Source organism: Plectropomus leopardus, chromosome 8 (assembly GCF_008729295.1).
Source record: "Plectropomus leopardus isolate mb chromosome 8, YSFRI_Pleo_2.0, whole genome shotgun sequence".
NCBI classification, from domain to species: Eukaryota; Metazoa; Chordata; class Actinopteri; order Perciformes; family Serranidae; genus Plectropomus; species Plectropomus leopardus.
Genome location: NC_056470.1, coordinates 22,720,283 through 22,739,180, shown reverse-complemented (window position 1 = coordinate 22,739,180; position 18,898 = coordinate 22,720,283). Strand labels below are relative to the sequence as shown.

Sequence of the window (18,898 nt, the reverse complement as noted above, 5' to 3'; positions counted from 1 at the left end):
GAGAGAGAGAGGGATGGAGAGATTGCTGCAGTATCAGTAGATGGCAGTAGCATTACACCATGGCAAAGGCACTGATTGATAACCTTTGTATGAGATCATAATATCTTTTGTAGACAAATAACAAGTAGCCTCAAGCTGTGGTAAACAAAATACAAAACTGCAATTATCATTTATCAGATACTGCGTGTATAGGCAACAAGATCCTATTATAAGATACTTGAGTTTATTTAAATTCATTACCTTGCGAGTTACCATAACGCCACATGTGAATCAATGAGTGTATCTCTGATGGCTGCTATTTATTAAACAGTGCATCAGCAAAGAAGTGATCCTCAGTTAATTCCCCCTGATAATATAATGTGTCGGCTCTCTCTAAAGTCACACTCGTAATTAGAAAGTGAGATAAGTTATAACAACTGTGAGACTCCATAATTCAGTCACAGATTTAGAAAACGTAGACTAATTGCATTTTGCCTCTTATCTCATAAATTGGATCCATTCCAGAGCTGGGATGGAAATCCTTGTCTTCAGTCACGGAAGGCGCCCGCTGGCGTGGATGCGGTGGATTTTCAGAGGCATGACAAAGCTAAAGAAGTTGGGAGGGTTTCATAAGCGACGCGGGGAGGAAACATGACAGATGCTGCCTTGTACTGGCTGCTTGCACTGGCGTTAATGGTGTGAGCAGCATTTTAAGCTTGCTGCAGGGGCCGAGGGCAGCGGCAGGCTCTCAGCATGTGAGAGGTTATTAGAAACATTTACATGGCTGTGCATTTGAGCGTGGAGGAAAAACAGCAGCACCGAGGTCAGGTTGAACCCCACCTCTGCTCTGTAATGTCATGTTGAACCAACCTCCATAAGACTTTGCAAAGATCACAGCTGAATCAACATGTTGTTTTTGTTTTAAATTATACACAACGCAGCAGCAGGATTGCTGTCATTTTATGCACCATATAGCACTTTCCTCTCAGTGGTGTGTGTTTAGACGTAAACTCTTTGCCCTCTGTTATTATATACAGTTCAGATAACACACAACATCTTAAAATAAAACATGAGTGTTGCTCAGTGTGGGGTCGCTGTACACCATTTCTACCTTTTACTGGCATTGTGTGATCTGCCATTCTCATGTTAGCACAGGATGTTTGTGCAGAGCTTTGGTCTCTGCATCTCTGCGTGCTGCCTGCTGGCCAGATGGGTCAGTGACTGTGCTGTTGGGGCTTGGTGGGCCCCTTCTGTTCTCTGCGAGGGTCCACTCATGGGACCGAATCCCCAGAGACCACAATTATAGAAGTTGGATCACAAGGTAAACGGATCGCAAGCTGAGCTGAGACATTCACACACATAAGCATTCAGTGCACACACAGGTACATTTAGGAACATAACACTGTGGCAGAGGAGTGTGTGTTGCACATATGCCGACATGCTTGCTACATTTTACACTCTCCTGGAGGAGACAGACCTGTCAAGGGGCATAATGTTTTACCGATTAACGGGGAAATTAACACAAGAAAATGTGATTTTATTTAATAAGCTAGGAGCAGGCCCGATCTTTTATCATTTCAGACAAGCTGTTCAGGAGGGTTACATTACTGAAGTGAGATTTTTCTTGCCATGTCATGTGGAAATTTAGTCAAGTCATCTTCAACTGTTATTGCAGTCCATTAACTCCATTGTGAAGATACATAATTGATGCAGCCTTTGGGTAGAGTTTAATCAAATGGAGAGTGCTCCACACTCCACCGCCAACTGAAAAATGAGACACACAATATTCAGCAATGTAGTTTGCTTGGTGAGGCTATAATTCACACTTTGAATTGATTTATAATCATTTGACTGTACACTTCCTTCATAATGCCCACAGCAAAACATGTAGCTTTTAAGCTTTTAAAGGTGGCTTCACGTGGGAGATTTATGTGCCTGAATTAGGATCAGTTTTAAGAAGAATGACTAAATAAAAGCGTTGTTTCTGCTAATCTACTCCCAAACAAGTGAACAAGTGAACAAGTGTGGTATGTGATTTTTTTGTTTTTTTAATCCTGTACCTTTTGGGTTTTAAATTCCATTTCATCTGTGTTTGATGTGAATTTCTATCACTCTTTTCCAACTATTCATTTCCATTCCAGTATTTTGTTTTCACTTTAGGCGTTTACTTTTCTTTGAAATAACAGTGATCTGTGTGGGATGTGGAAATGCATTGTTTACGCCATGCTCCTTGAAATCAAGGGCTTAGCTTTCTAGTTAAATTTCACAGCCAGCCAGCACTTATCTCTGTCAACTCCTGTTTAAGCCACAGATGATCTGTCGTGCCTTAAATGCTGTTGGCTTTTGTTCGTACCGTGAACCTGAGCTGTGATTCAAAGCTAAAAATATACAAGTTTATTTTATACAATCTTCTAAAAGTAAGTTGCATCTTTCATGCAGCTAAAGCATAACAAATATACAAGATTTTCATGAGATGTATGCCGACACTCGGTTCCTCTTTTCTCCATGAATGCATTTTTCTGACAGGGGAAATCGGGGGAAAGCAGCAGATTAGTGCACCTACTCAGCTGCGAATTCTGAAGAGCATTCGTCTCAGTCAGCCTTCTTAATAACACAGCAGTCAATTAAAATCCATGCAGTTAGATATGTAATTTTCAGATGATCATTAACTGTGAAAAAGATGGAATTAGAAGTTTGGGTATCGAAAAGATGGGAGGGGAAGACAGAGAGGGAGACGGCAAGAGAGGTATAACGGTTATTACAGTAGAGGCACCACGTACTAAATCCCCCAGCCAAAGATGAGTGAAGATAAAGGAGGTGACTGAGCTAATTGTGTACTGTCACAATCCATATCTCTAACGACTGTCAAATGAGCAAATTTCAAATGTATTCTCTCCACCCACCCAACTCCCCCCCAGGAGTAAAAGTGGTGAGAGCGAGAGAGAGTGAGAGAGAGAGAGTGAAAGAGAGAAAGAGAGAAAGAGGGAGGAATAAATACCAGGAGACACTAATGTGATGAGAATGATGCCTGGTCTCTTCCGCTGATTAAAAATGCAATAACGCTGTGGCAAACACTCACGCACACACACATAGTGTGCAGTCTAAGCAAAGCAGGGAGCAGGTCTGAGGACCCACAGATAAGAAATAGCAACCGGTGACCTCACACTAATTTATACAAGTAGAAAAAGAGGCACTGTATCTTTATGTGGGATCATCTCGACTGCACAGCCGGTTCATAAAATGCACTTGTGATCTTCTTTTAGATGTTAATTAGTGGTTGTGAGGAGATGTGGATGTTATGATTCATGTCTAACCATTGGCTATCTTACTGTACCACTAATTATAAAATCTTAGTGTCACTGTGTGGGGGTTACAGTAGCTGGCCTGATTTCCGCAGATACACGGCAAGAAAAAAACTAGTAAGCAAAAAGCATCATAAGGAGGTTTTGAGTACAAGATGCAGTAGGGGGAAAAATAGTGTCTTTTTTCCATCCCCACGTTATATCAGGCCTCAGTTGGTCACTGACGGGAAGCAGATAAGGTTTCACTCTGGCTGGAGTTGGATAATTGGACATTTATGGAGAGATAGGAGAGCCCAGGGCCCAGGAGCCATGAAACAGAGCTAATCTAGACTCTGGATCAGTAAATTGTCTGTGAAAGAGCGCATCAGGAGTTCTGACAAGATAAGGAAGGCTTTCTTCAAAGGCGGAGCTCGACCAAAGTGACATGAAAACTCAAGATAGAAGAAAGCCAGAGCGTTTGGTGCTGGAACTTTTGCATGTCGCACACTGAAATGTACATTTTGTACAGCAGCGGTGTCACCTTGTCATCCAAATTGGGTCATGCAGACTTGTAATTCCTCAGTAATTCACACTTTTGACAACTTTATAACTAGAAAGCTCTTAAGAATCACAACTCCTGGCAAGCCTGTTTACACTTTTAAGAGTCCATAAAATCTATTGTTCAGCTTCAAATGTTCCACTCATAATAATCTGCAATTGACAGTCCTTCGAGTCTAGAAGATTTAAGTCCTCCTGGTGAAGTGTGTGCCTTGCTCTCAGTCCACCATGATTAGTTTTCTCCCTTTGATGTTTTCCCAGGAAACTGCTGCCTACAGAACAGGTGCATACTGAGCAGGTGGGCCCTTACGTAGGAGCCTCGAGAGTTTGGAGCTGGAGTAAACCATACCTCAAACTATTTGAGGTGAGTAAAAAAGATTCCTGAAAATGCCGTGTTAAGATTTTTAAGTGTTTTTCTGCATATCAAAGAGCTCGTCTCTTAAAGTTTTTGCTTTACATCAAGATCCAAAAATGCTATTGCTTGAGCTGTTTACTATTTCTTTCCTTTTTGCTGAGCTGCAAATCTAAACGCTGTTCAGCCCCTACTGATTACTTGCACACAGACACTGACACAGGCAATTAATTTGGTGGGGGAGAGGCTAGTCTTAATTGGGCATAAGTGGGATTTTCTTGGCTGTGTGCAACAGAAAATGACAGACTGTGCGTATGAGAAGTAAAGACCATCTGGTCCCACAGGAGCTGAGAGAGATGCCAGACAAATGGAAAGAGAAACAACAGAAAACCTGTGTGGTTAAGGATCTCGTTCTCTCTTTTCCCACCATCTCTCTCGTTCTCACACACACACACACACAAACACACAGACAGAAAAGAGGAATCAGCATCTCTTGGTCATATATCATTTGCCCATGTAACAGCCTTGAGGGAGATGCTTACTGGGTGAAGGAACACAAGTCTCTCATGCGTGCTCTATTCATGTTTTTATATAATAATCAATATGAAAATAGTAACATTATGCTTGCAGGCAGGCATAGGAATAAAGAGCGGTTAGCTCGTAAAGGCTCGGCCATCAGCAGGACAAATTGATCTGACATGTTATATTATTCATGTAGGGGATCGGTGGCGAGACTTGGAAGGAGCTGCAGCAAGAGAAAGGAACAACGGATGTGACAGAAAAGAGCAAAGGGTGAGTAAAGGAGTCAGCTAGTGGACATCCTCTCCTCTTGCTGGGTCTCATCTCCTTTGCATGACAGCACTGCTCAGCGAGCTCGCTAATGTGCCCTGTCATTGGGGTGAGACAGTAAACGAGCACATGACATTTCCATCAGTTTACAGAAAGCCATAAACAACAAAGTGATTAATTGTTCTTATTAATACAGCAGTTTAAAGAAGTATTTCACCAATATAAAGAGAGTTCTCACATAAAACTAGGCTTTCTATGCATTAGAAAAATGCAAATGCTTTTACAATTAGTGCTACTTGTCTAAGGAAAACAGAGAAAAAGGACAATGGACTTTGCTTTTGCTCAAGAGGTAGAAAACCTACAACACTCCCATTAGTGGGTGATGTAATGTGAAATGATTTTGTATTACAGTTAAACGCTAAGCTAAAAAATGTTTTTGAAAACATCTGAGGTGAGAAAACGACAACTCAGCAACAGAATCTTGGTTTATATTTGATCAGCACTGCTTAGTTTAACTGTTTAATCTCTGTTTTATCAGCCTCCATTTCACTGTGCAGGAAGCTGTGTGTTGCCCACTTCCTGTTCACAAACTCTTGCTGTTACACCTAAACATGACTTAAAAATGTCTCTGAAAACATTTTAGGGGAGAAATAGGTAGTGCTGTAACATTATCTTAATTTATTTCAGCACTGCCTAGTTTTACTGTTAAATCGGCTTTCGGTCTGAGTTTGAGGGGGTGAGGGGTTGGTCTGTCTCTTGATGCACTTTAATACTCTTTGTGTCTGTAGTTTGCGGCATGGGTGACGAGCAGTATAGAAACGTGGTACATCTGGTAGTTCGAGCAACAGCACAAGAGCCAGCAAAAATTGCTGTGGTGGGGAGATTGATATCTAAGCACTGGTTAGTATAAGGGACGTTTACCACAGTTCATCAGCACATACTCCCCACATTGTTTTAATGCAAAACTGGTTGGAAATTGGTATCCCTCAAATTGGTAACTACCTCATGCTACGAAACACAAACATTCACACACACACACACACACACACACACACACACACACAGAGAAATAACTAGGATTAATAACGGTGATTTAATTGTATAAAAGATAACAAAATGATTTTATTACATGATCATAATTTGACAGACATCACAACATACTTGCATGATTGCTCTGATATTAATGTTTCCCACACCATAATTAGGCATAATATACCCAGTACGAAACTATATAAAACAAACATGCTTGCAGGTACAGGAGGGGGTCAATTCAACAACAGATTAAAGCCATATTCTGTCATTTAATGAAGTTCAGTCTTGATAAAGAAAACAAACTGCAAAAGGATGCTGAAGCTTATCATCATTTTCAGAATTTATTTCTTTTTTTTTTGTTTACATCAAATAGAACAGACATACATTGGCACATGCAAAGTGAACACTTTGTGGTGCTTTTTCATTACCATCCAAATCCAATTGAACAAAGACTGGATATCTATTTTTGTACTCCAAACATGAAAATACTCTGAAATATTTACAAAAAAATATACTTACAATGCCCATCACTCTAACATAATAATCATCTGGGACTGATTTGAGTTGATTTCAGTAAAACAAAGTACTGTATGTGGCAGAGCTTGCTGTTCAAGGTAATTAAATCAACTGCAAGAAAAAGAGGCACAGAAAAAAATCACTCAAACAATACAAAACAGAAATTAGATAATGGGAACCCCAAGAGAATATGGCTTTAATGACATTTCAAAAGAAAATATCTTGAAAGCAGATCCACTGTCCTTTTTTTCTTTTCTTTTTTTTTTTTTTCGCGGTTTGTCCTCGTTCACAGTGACCCCTTTTAGCAGGCAAGTTGTTCTCTGTTAGAGACAAGGGGGCCACAACACAAGTGTAAAACCTAGAGTTTGGTTAGTGAGGCCAACCCAGCCACACTGGTCTACAGCTGTGCTAGTCTCTGTCAGGACTCATGTATCATGTCTGGATGAAGGTTGGATGCTATCCACAGTCCTGGAGTGCATAGGTACTGCAGGTGGTGCTGGGATGCCTGTGCTTGCTTTCCTGTCTTTGTCTGTCTTTCTCTGTTCCTCTAGAGCTCCCTTCCCTTTTCAAATCACAGATAAAAGGACAAACAGCATTCATTTTCAAGCAGATCAGATCCTGAGGTTGTTGTAACTCACATATGTTTTCTTGGTTGCTTGACCTGAGAACAGAGTAAAAAAAGATTCAGATTTACTTTGAGCGCTGCAAAAACAAAACAAATGAAAAAAAAGCATCTTCAAGAAGCAGCTAAAAATCAACTGCTCTTCCTACTGTGCTGTGCATTCTGATCACCAGCTGTGTGCAATCAGTTGCAATATTTTCTGGCTTGGTATATCATTTCAACTCACAATGCCCCCATGTGCAGCCTTAGTTTCTATTTTCAGATGTTAACTAGTGATAAAAAACACAAACACCACACAAGTGAGCGCCGAACAAATGCTAGGGCATCTAATGTGATCCCAGCCTGGATTGCCATGGAAACATATCTGAATGTGGCTGAGTGCCTAGGTGCAGCGTGTGTGTATGTTTGTGTGTGTCCTCCATCGTTATGAGAACCAATTTGAGTTTCCAACCTTCAGAGTGGAGGCATTTCTGGCTTGTCATGACTTCTGTAAGAGCCTGTTTAAGGGTAGGAGTTGAGGTTAGTCTTGGGTGTCGATGTGGTGGTGGTTGAGAAAATTGTGAATGTAGTTGGTGGATCAAGTACACGTGTGTGTATCTGCAGGTGCGTTGTCCTTTCTGTGTGGTGGAGAAGGTCGACGCACATTTTCTTAATCACAGACATTGCTATAAATTCTCATTCCACTGCTTTAATGTTGCTATGGCGACCAGCTCCCATGGGCTATGCAATTAAAGTCGCACCATTTCTTTACAGCTGCATTTTGTAGTCTTGGCCGGCAAGTATGATGAATAAAACATTAGTAAATGTACAACAGATTCTTGCTGTTAACCATAAACAGTATTTTTTTTAGCTAGATGCTGTGTGTGTGTGTTTTGGAAGTCTTTCACTGTGTTCATCTTAATTTTTATTATGGATAGCTTATTATTGATACATCTCATCCCATAACTTTTCTTATATTTTGTTCAGCAGTTTTTGTTGTGTTCAGTTTTTTCTCATACTACTCATTGCCTATGTTTACATGCACACTAAAGCCCCCTTTCCACAGCACAAAAACCCCACTAACATTTGACTTTTCAATGTAATGGGAACATTACAATTGGCATTCACACACGGGTCAATTGACTCTGAAGTAGTCATGGCTATTAAGAGGCTCTGACTCTGATTGGCATTGATGGAAATACAACACCGGGGTGAATATGCTAATTTAGCCGCTTAACTGGCAAAATGCAGTGACACGCCACCTCAAAATGCCGTCTGCCTCCTTCTAAGAAGCGCTCAATAATTGGTCCAAATTAGTCCACACCAAGTTTGTAAGAGAGAATGAATAAGTAAGAGATATATAGTATAAAGAAAAGTAACCACAGTTAAGTTTTCACAGGCCTCCATGCTGCTTTTTACTGTTCACCTTTAACCTGTTTTTCTGGCCTCTGGGGCATTGAATGTGATGCACCACACCAAAAAAAAAAAAAAGAAAGGCATACTTGTCTGCTACAGATACATGTACATAGCTCTGCTCCTTTTTTAGCAGGTCTAATTGTGTTTAAAAAACAGTGTACATGCACAGATGTTTAATTTTCAGGTAGAAAACCCTTGCATCACTTATTTGGACTCAATCAAATAAAATCAATATCAGTTTAAGTGTACGTTATGCTCAGAATATCTTCAACGCTGTACCTTTTTGTCAAACAGCCTTTTCCAACAGAATTGAAGCTTTTATCTTAACACAATCAGACTCCATTGACATTTTAATCAGCAGAATGCTGAGCTGCTGGTCTATTGCAACCTTGATTTGTTAGTGTATAAGGTAAAGTGGAGAAATATTCAAATACAGTCTACACGTCCAGTGATATCGATTTGTTTTTAAGTCCACAGCAGTACATTACTTAACTTTAATGCTGGTAGATGTAGTTTATCAAAGATGACAACAAAGTATAAAGGTCAGACCACATTGTTTAATTTTATACAGTATCTTAAAATGATACAGTATGTTACAGCTGAAAATGACAACAGAAATAAGCAAATTTGCTGATTTTTCACATCTAATTGCCTGTTGTTTATCCAGAATTGACTTTTGTTGTTAGTGCAATGTCATGTTGATGTGGATTATATTCCACTATTATTCTGAATTTGACAGAATTTTTTAGGTTTTTGGGAGCATTTGGACTTGTATACAGTGCATTAAGAATATGCATCTTTTTTGCGTTATTTTTTACAGCAGTTTGCAACACACAGCCTCTTGTCTGTTTACAGTCGGCTCTACGTGTTGTACACAAATTAATTTGTCAACAGATTGTTACGCTGATTTAAAGATCAATGCCCAAAAGAAAAGCTCACATTTTTGGTCAGAAGTAGACACACATCTAACTTTAAACATTATTAAAAACTTGGATCAAGGTGGTTGGAACGTGGTTGAAGGAATGAAAGAGAGAGGCTGGGTTTGCACGGTCGAACAAGTCCGACACCAGTGACAATGAGAGACAATGACAGCCATTCAACTTTTCCATCATTTGACGTGATTACCAACATTTTAAGGCATGTTAATTGGAGTATGCATGGCTACAAATAAACATGAATATCAGTTAAATAATCCTTTTTTCATTAGCCATTTTAACAGCTTTGTAGGAATGCCTTTTCTTTTTCAGAATAAGGGCAAATACCAGACTATTTTTCTGCATGTAAACATAGTCAGTGTTTATGAAATTGATCTGGAGAAGTATCCAGTCATCCACACATGCCTGTTTTGGTCCATCTATGTCAGGAAAAAAATGGTACAGACCAGTCAAGCATGGAGGATCTCTGATTTGCAAGGTCTTTTTAGAGGCATGATCATTAAGATATTAACAGCATATCAGAACTACCAATGTAAATCTGCAGAACTGCTAATGCTCTTAATCCCATAAATCACTGAGAGTGATCTTATACAGAGCTGATGGGCCCTGAAAGGGAGGTATTTGGCGCTCTGATGGTTACAGGAATTGACGGACAGTCTCCAGGGATGGCCGAGGCACAGTTCAGGTTTCGGGGCGGTCATGCACATAAATCCGCCATTAATAAATGTCACTTCTTCTGCCGCTAAAGAAGAAGGGGCAAGAGGAAGAGAGAGTGTGCTAGGAGGGGAGATGAGGCGAGAAGACATTCATGTAGGAGAGACAGAAGGTGAGAGACACACAGAGCAGATGACACGGTGCACTTTTGGGAGGGCCTCGCAGAGACCGCATGCCCTGCTTGGGGACTTTTGATGTGCTACTGCGACAGATGTTAAGGTTTCACCCTCAATGCAGAGTGAATTTGCTCATTGAGCCACATGTGTGACTGGCAAGGATATGTTCCCCATCCCTTGATACACTTGCATCAGCTCTCTGATTTATATGTGTGCAACTCACACATTCAGTCACACACAGATACACATATTGGAAACAACACGCACAGATGCACAACTTGCAATTGTACGCATACACACACACACACACGTACACAAGCTTATTCGGCTCCTGACAGATGAGTGTGACAACTGTTGGCTGTTTGGAGAAACTCCCAGGAAAATCTGTCATCTCATAGGCATAATTCAAAGAGGGGTTGCGGGGCTGGTGCACCTGTGGGTGCCATGATCGCTCTGTGTGATTAGAAGCGTTGCAGGAAAGGAGGGCTTTGGAGACTGTGATTTGTGATTTGCATGAGCTGTCAATCATCTCTGTCTTTATCCTGACAACCAGAGAAGAGCAAAGAGCTTCCATGGCAACATTGGTCTAAACTCCAGCTTTTGCATTTTTTTCCCTAAAATCCTTTTGAGTGTTTCTCACCAAAAAACAAACAGTATATCACCTAACTATGAAAGTATGTAGGCCTCTCCACTCACATACTAATACCCAGCATTATCTTTGCTAAAAGGATCATGCTTACTGTTTCAGATGAAGGGTGGTATGAGTAACACACAGCCACAGACGCAGATTATCTCCTTCCATTCCCGGCGACAAAGCCCTGCTTCTTCAAATCTCTCCACAGAGCGACCCCCCACCCCCCTCCTTTCATGCTCATTGCCGTGCACTTGAGCTAAAGGTCTTACCATTTATCAGGAACCCAAGATAACTGGGTCCATTCTGTAGGACATTATACATACTTCCCTACCCACCCAATTAAATTGCTGCAATGGGACTTTCTAGTACAAGAAAGGAAATATGAGAAAGAATAGAAAGACATCTCATTCGCCCTTCTCTGGAATATCAGATTTAAAACCAATCGAAACTTCCATAGCAGAGATATACTGTGTATGTAGATCTCATCTCCTGGCTCTCTTTGGTCTGTATAACATCCTGATCTCTCCATAAGCTTTTTATTCTTGCTGTAGACTAAATGACCAGGCTGCGCCTACAAAGAAATACTTTCTATGAAATCTGTGTGTGAGATGCCGGCTTTAACAGATTTTATAGAGACTATTTTCACAAACACTGGTGCATAATTTGGTTTGATCATCACAGAATATCAGAAATTAATCAGAAGTGTTAAATTTAGGGTATGTGTGAGGGCAAACAAGCCCCCTTTACACTGCCTGTTAAAAGGAGAAATGTTGCACTGTTATTTCACCTCGCTGTTCTTTGTAGAAGGTACAATTGTGGAATGAGGGACAGAGTTTTTTGGCCTTTAAACTGGCAGTAGAGGTAGTGACAGCACCAAATTGGGTGTGTGTAAAAGGGACAATTGACTGGACCGTTTATGGGATGTGTGATATGTTTTGATGATGTGCTATGTGTGCGACCCACCACTGGAAGATTTAAAAAGCAGCTGGTAGAAGTGAGCAGCTAACTCAAAGAAGAACAGCAGCAGAAAATGTCTGCAAATTGGGTAAACAATGAGGTCTGGGAGCTCCTTACCCTCTGAGCAGGGGTGAGATCAACCACCATATTACTGAGATGGTAAATTACTGTTATGAGTGCTATATTGTAGGCAAGCGGACTTGCTTGAGTTTCTTGAAGATGTTTCACCTTTCATCCGAAGGGTTTCTTCATTTCTGAAAAAGTTCTGTAGTTCTGAGCTCAGAACTGAAGAAGCCTCTCGGATGGGAGGTGAAACGTCTTTTAAGAAACTCAAGCCAGTTCAGTCCAGTTGCCTATAATGTAGCACTTAGAGTTCCCATGACCTAGATGACTGTGAAACTTAAACAATACATTTTTGTTGTAATGTTATCTCTTTGTTATCTTTTTTTCAACACAACTGATGCATATGATATTTCACACTAGAGGCCAATGCTGTTGCGTTAAATGTCATGCTTCTTTTGCTTCTGAGATGCAAATATGCTATCTATATTGACAAACTGGGGTGGCATGATGCTTGTTTTTCTGATATCTAGGTAAAAAGAGCTTTGGAAAGCCTTCATGTTGTTTTTGTCATGTCATGTTTTTATACATTTCTCACTTTTGCATTTTGAGTTTTAAAGCAGTAGATTACATATTGTGATTTTCATGGCTCTGTGATTCTCTCACTGGGCTACTTACTCATGGGGTCAGCAGTGGGGTTCTCGCACAGCTCAGTCTTAGCCTCTCCGTTGGGCCTCTCGTTGGGCTTCTGGGACAGACGTGATGACATTGTGGCAGCTGTGACCACAGCCTTGAAGCTACGCTTCCTCTTCTGTACGTTCAGCTCAGGGTGGAAGATAATGATGTACACCTTGGGCATGTAGAGCATGCCCAGTGCTACTGAGGCACTGAGGTTCATGGAGATAGTCAGGGTGGTTGTCTGAATGTACAGCTGGAAGAGAGCACAGATAGGTAGATGGTGACTTTAATTTCAGACTGGAATAACAGCAAATATAATATAAAAAGGCAATTTCTTTCTATGTGATTTGGCAGCTCTATGGAGCAGACAAATAAGTCAGGAGTGGCATTATAAACCCTTATCAAGAAAAATGAGCGACAAGATGGCTATGATGGCTTAACATCTGTGGCCAATTACAGAACAGTCACACTGTTGAGCACAGTGATGAGGCAAAACCTAATAATAACCATAGCCTGATAACACAATATGAGCATCCAGCGAAAAAAGTTCATTGGCCGTTGTCCTTTTTTCAATCCTGGAGTGCAGAGAAATCTCCTGACAAAAGGAGGATGTGTTTGTTTGACTAATAATAACACAGAGCCTCCTGATAATAACGGATAATTCTATTCAATGACAACATTCGTTTTATTTATAATCCAGCAGTATTATCAGATCTGTAGGTGGTCTGGATATTTGCTCTGTGTAGCTGTGGGGAAAGGAGCAGTCATGCGTACGGTAACAATCCAGCAGCATTTATTAAAGCCTGACCTGCAGCTACTCAGTCAAGTCGAAGACGGTTCAAGCGTATTAATGACAATAGCAGAAGCGTCACCATGACTTTATCAAAATGTCCTCACATGGCCTCCTTTCTACCAGTCCGTCTACCCGGACCCGTGAATAGATTGATAGACTACACTGTCTGTGACACGTTGCAGTCACCTTTCCTTTCCACTTATATCAGAGCTTTTATCTCCCTACTCCAGCATTCATCAGACCAATCTGCAACCGCTGAGCTGCCTCTTCCTCCACTAACAATCCCTGTAGCCGAGCGCATTTTAATTTCAATTCCTTACTAGAGTAGAGCAAGGACTAAGAACACTGCACTATACAGCGGGTCTACATTTGTTTTCCTGCAGCTCTGCACACAGTGGTTTGCAGCCTGTGAAAGGCACTCACTGCTTTAAGTGGTGAGATCATTCACAAGATTTCCATTCATGTGAGCCCTACACAGGTACGCTCGCTCAAATGCTTTCTCCATAACATTCCTTTTCGGGGGTTACATAACACCTTTCACATCAATGTGCGGTAATTACGGGCTTACATAACCCGGACCATTTAGGTTAACACGAAATTTCTATAGCAACTTTATCAAAAAGGTAGTGATGTCACTAAGAGTTAGTGAAGGCAATAATTCAGCAGCCATGCAAGACCCTCTTGTTTCATTTAAGGGTCTTGGAGGAGAAAGAATCACTTCGAGAGGGGGCATTATTGTTTCAAGAGCAGATCACCACAGCCCCCTCACTAATCTACTACACTTGAAAGCCTCAGATGTCACTTATATGCTGCCAGCTACTGGTGATGTGAATGGGGGAGAGGATACAATTGTAAACACATTAGCCACCACAGTGTATCTGCAGAGCGGCGAAATGCTCACTGATTCAGTGAGAGGGAGAAATGTCACCATTTGCATACAGTTTTTCTTGGCAAATAGCACGACTAATGGTAATTTCTCTCATACCAGATCGACTCATTTACATGCCAGTCATGCCTTTGTCTTCCAATCTCCACCAATCACTCAGGTAGGCGCCTGATATTATCAACATGCCAATACACTCAACTGCCGCTTTCTCCATCCCCTCCTGTTTCTGTGTGCAGCAGCATCAGAGGCAGTGATCTGGCTGGCGCGCCATGCATTAATAACTGTATGAATATCACAATGCTCTTGGTGCACTCTGTTCTGTGTCACTCCAAGCTGGGGGAGGGAGGGAGTGTTGCGCTTTCTGAGCTGTGAGTTTGCAGGGTTTGTGATTACATATCGGGGCAACTGATCAAAGCATTGTGAAGAGTACACGTGGCGTCAAATATAATCGCCAGATAATCTCCGCCCTGTGCTGCGTTTCCATGTTTGGTTGTTGGTAACCTGTCTGGTATCCATAGCAACACTACAGAGTTTGGTGCGAGCAACTAAACACTGCTGGAATAAGCTTTTAATGAGATTCTGATACCTTAGACGCTGCAATGCTGACCCTATCAGAACTGATTTATTGACCATGCAGGAGAGTTGATTCGGGAGCAGACGCACAATGAGTATTAGGTGCTTACTCATACTCATCGCACACAAGCAAACACACACACACCCATGCACCACACACTCACAAACATACACACAAACCGTGTAGATTCGTAAGCTCTCACTCCCTCTAATACAGCTACACATGCGCACAAACACACACACATAAACACACCACACCAAATCCTTTTTCTTACTGCCTCTAATCACAGAGACAGGGTTTTTTATTGTGCCTCTTGATGAGCTTGACCCAAATTCGTAGCCCCTCTTACCCACAACTCGAATGTTTAGCTCGTCACAGAACATTCATAATTAATTCCTGTTGCTTTAACATAAATAAATACATGAAGTCATTCTCACAACTGCTTGGCAACTCTCTATTTATAGCCGCAGTAATGATTTATTAACGTCCTCATCAGGAATCAAACGGTTGCTCTTGAATTTTACATCCCATTGACAAGCCAAATGCCAACATCTAACCACAACAAGCGACATGTCTTCCATTTAGACAAAAGGCTGTTGAGGGTAATCCTCATAATTATACCCACCAGGGATATACTTACAGCAAAGGCAATTTAGTTGGGTATGGTTGAGTACTATAAATGCACACAGCGATAAGGGCTTGATACAGTAAGTGACAATTAGGATGCTCTCTGCCCTGTCAGAGTATGCCTTCAATAATGGATCCAGGGGATTTGCAGTCTCCTCTCAACTACCTGGATGCCTCATTGTTTTGGGTGGCCTACTTTCTAGCCAGCTCATGTAATGAATAACTCTGTGTGGCTTTGTGCCGCAAAGCCCTATCCCGTATTGGAGACACCGCTCTGCCTGGACGTTGGTGTTCCCCTCATTTTGACTCTGTAAAGGAGGTCCCCATTTCTGAGCTTTAAGAGAAAGATGAATAGGTTGTGATATATAAGGTGCTCTGCATATGTTAGAGTCACTATTGATTCACAACATGATTTGTTGTAATACATTGTTTACATCAGTCTTTATGGTGATATGTTTGTTGCTGTAGTCACAGTCTGTATACGTCAAGCGTTTACAAGTTTGAAATCCGTTTGGACTGACTATACAGTAAATCTACAGGTGGTGCATTTGTGGCCCAACCTTTAGCACCAGGAGTAAAAGCATATTTTCTTTGTTGTTTCAGACTATTGAGGCTTAGGAATTATGACATGAGATCATGAAGATGAGATGCAGACAAGGTTCCTCAGTGAGATTCAACACTTGAACTCAGTTCTGTCCCTGTCAACTGCTTAATTGTCATGAAGGATATCTTAATTTGATTCCAACAGGTGAAATTTATTATCAGGTCTTGAATCTTATTTTTGATTCATTTTATTTTAAAATATAGCAGCGCTACAACAATTGAGGGATGTGTTTAAGTTGTGACGGTTCATTTCCCAAGAACATTGCAGAGATATATTTTGTCCCATCTATTGAGGACAAAAAGTAGGTGATTTCATGTTCTCAGTTAAGAGGCGTGCTACAGCTCAGAGGTTTTCAGCATCATTGCTGTGTGTGGAACGCTTTTCAATAGATGCAGTTTGTGTGTGGCATGTTTTGTTAGGTTGAAAAGGGCTAATATGATAATTTCATGCAACTGAGTCAAATTACCTGCTATTTTATTTGGCAAATATTCCTTTTTAAGCCAAGCAAATGCTTTGTCAGTGTTTACTTAAATTCTGCTATGTAAATGTAATATTGGTTAATGTTAGTGTAAGATTTGTTGTATTTATTAAATTTGACATATATAACCTTGGCAATTACTTTCTTGCCTATGCTCTATTTTTTTTCAGTTTCAGTTTCTTTTCTTAGTTTTTTTTTAAACCCTTGATTGTAATACTCCAAACAGCACTGATCAGAAAAAAACTGAGTGTCTGCAGGCATTTGAAAAATATTTAAAGTCATTCAAAATAACAGTTTACCACCAATTAATTAATTACAATAATTTTTTTGATGATGTGATATGATCTCAATAGTCTGAATTACAAAAATACTACACTATGACTTTTTTGTGATATTTTGAACAACATACTTTACTATGAATTGTTTGTGCTTTTTTTGGACGACATACTTTACTGTGATTTTATTGTGGTATTTTGGACATCAAACTAACTATGACTTATTGCTTCTTTGGACGACATAGTACAGTATTACTCTTTTGAGCAATTTTGGACGACATACTATTGAGTTTCATTTGTATCTTTTTCCAACACCATGACACATTCCTCACTGTTACGTTTTTTTCATCCAGCTAGGGTTTGGACCAGTACTGGGGCCAGATACGTCTGATGTTGGACCCAGAGAGCTACAGAAACAATTGGGAGCAACCTGGGTGTTGGTGGCATCTTCATCCACTGGTTCAGCTGGGATGATCTAAGGTGGAAAAAGACTTGTTCGAGGAAGCTTCTGGAGGAGCTTAGAGTGAGAAAACACTGCTGTATCCAACTCATGCTGCTTACTTTTTAGTGTTATGTTAAGGGAACTAGAGGTAAGTCACATGGTGAGATGCAATATAATGCGTTGTCTACTTGTGAATGATGAATGTAACACTCTAGAAGATATAGAATAATTTAATTGTATTGTGGTGGTATCACACAAAGCAGAAGTTTTCTTTTGTTTTGTTTTTTTATTTTACCATGCAATCACAATACCCATATCCTTATGCAATTATGTGGTGTATAACTGCAAACTACAATAATTCAAGTGGATTTTGGACGATATACTGTGCTATGAGTTTTTTCTGCCATTTTGGACGACAATCTATAGTATAGATTTTTGCGCTATTTTGGACGACATAGTATGACATTTTTTTGCCATGTTGGACAACATACTATAATATGACTTTTTTGTGCGATTTTGGACGTCATACTATAGTGGGACATTTTTGTGCATGGACAACATACTATACTGTTATTTTCAGCAGACATTTCGACATGCTAAATTGTGTTGTTTTTTTTTTTTTTACCATTATTTCAACATACTACACTATGACGTGTGTCAACATGGTATAAAAAGTGGCTGTTTTTTTGTCATGTCAGTTTTTGACATTTTTCGACATACTATACTATGTCGTTTTCGGACGTTTTTTCAACATGCTCTATTATTGGGTTTTCAGCCATTTTTTCGCCATGCTACACTATGTTGTTCTCAGCTGTTTTTTTCTTCAACATTTTATATTTTGACATTTTTTGAAATACCACACTGTCGTTTTTCAGCTGTTTTGCTTATGCTTTATTCTGATGTTTTTGATCATCATGTTGACATTTTATACTACAGCTTGTTAAAAACGATTGTCAAACATTATGATGTCGTTCCTTAGTGCAGCTCAGTGGGTAAGACAGAAATTTGGAGCCTTTAAGGGCGCCGGTTCGAGTCTTATTTGTAAACAGCTGACATTTGATTTTCATGGTATAAATAAAATGAAATATCAGCTGATATATCTGTCTGCTCTGGTAATTTAAGTCATCGATGACGTACCTTGCAACAAACTCTTAAAACAGTTAAAAAACACACACTTGTTTCCTGAATTTTCATTTACTAAAGCTTCCCTGCCAAGACCTCAGTTGATTAAGTCTGGTGTCAGGGAGTTTAGCTCAGTGAGTAAACAGGTGGTTACTGTACTGGAGATTGCAGGTTCAAAACCCATAGAAGCTGCTCAGTGGCATAGAAAAAAATCATTTTTCTGGTCTTAGAAATGTGTAAATCACTGAGATCTACTGGCCCATAATGGTCTTTTGTGGTAGAGATTAAAGGTAGTCCAGCATGGCCGAGTTTGACCGAGCGGGTAACTTCCGCCGGCGGAGCGACCGACTTCCGGATTAGTGCCTCGGCTGGTATAAATAAAATGAAATATCAGCTGATATATCTGTCTGCTCTGGTAATTTAAGTCATCGATGACGTACCTTGAAACGAACTCTTAAAACAGTTAAAAAACACACACT

At 40.3% G+C, this 18,898-nt stretch overlaps 1 protein-coding gene across 1 annotated transcript in view; it reads right to left on the bottom strand.

Annotated features, from left to right (window-relative positions):
• Positions 1-6,747: 6,747 nt before the first annotated feature.
• The window catches only part of LOC121947349 (metabotropic glutamate receptor 7-like), a 133,252-nt gene continuing 121,101 nt past the window's right edge, over positions 6,748-18,898 (bottom strand). The window contains exons 9-10 of the mRNA XM_042492355.1: positions 12,619-12,871; positions 6,748-7,168 (exon numbers count right to left, since the gene is read on the bottom strand). Coding sequence (XP_042348289.1) covers positions 7,119-7,168; positions 12,619-12,871 — 303 coding nt within the window. The 3' untranslated portion in view covers positions 6,748-7,118. The remainder of the gene's footprint in view (positions 7,169-12,618; positions 12,872-18,898) is intronic.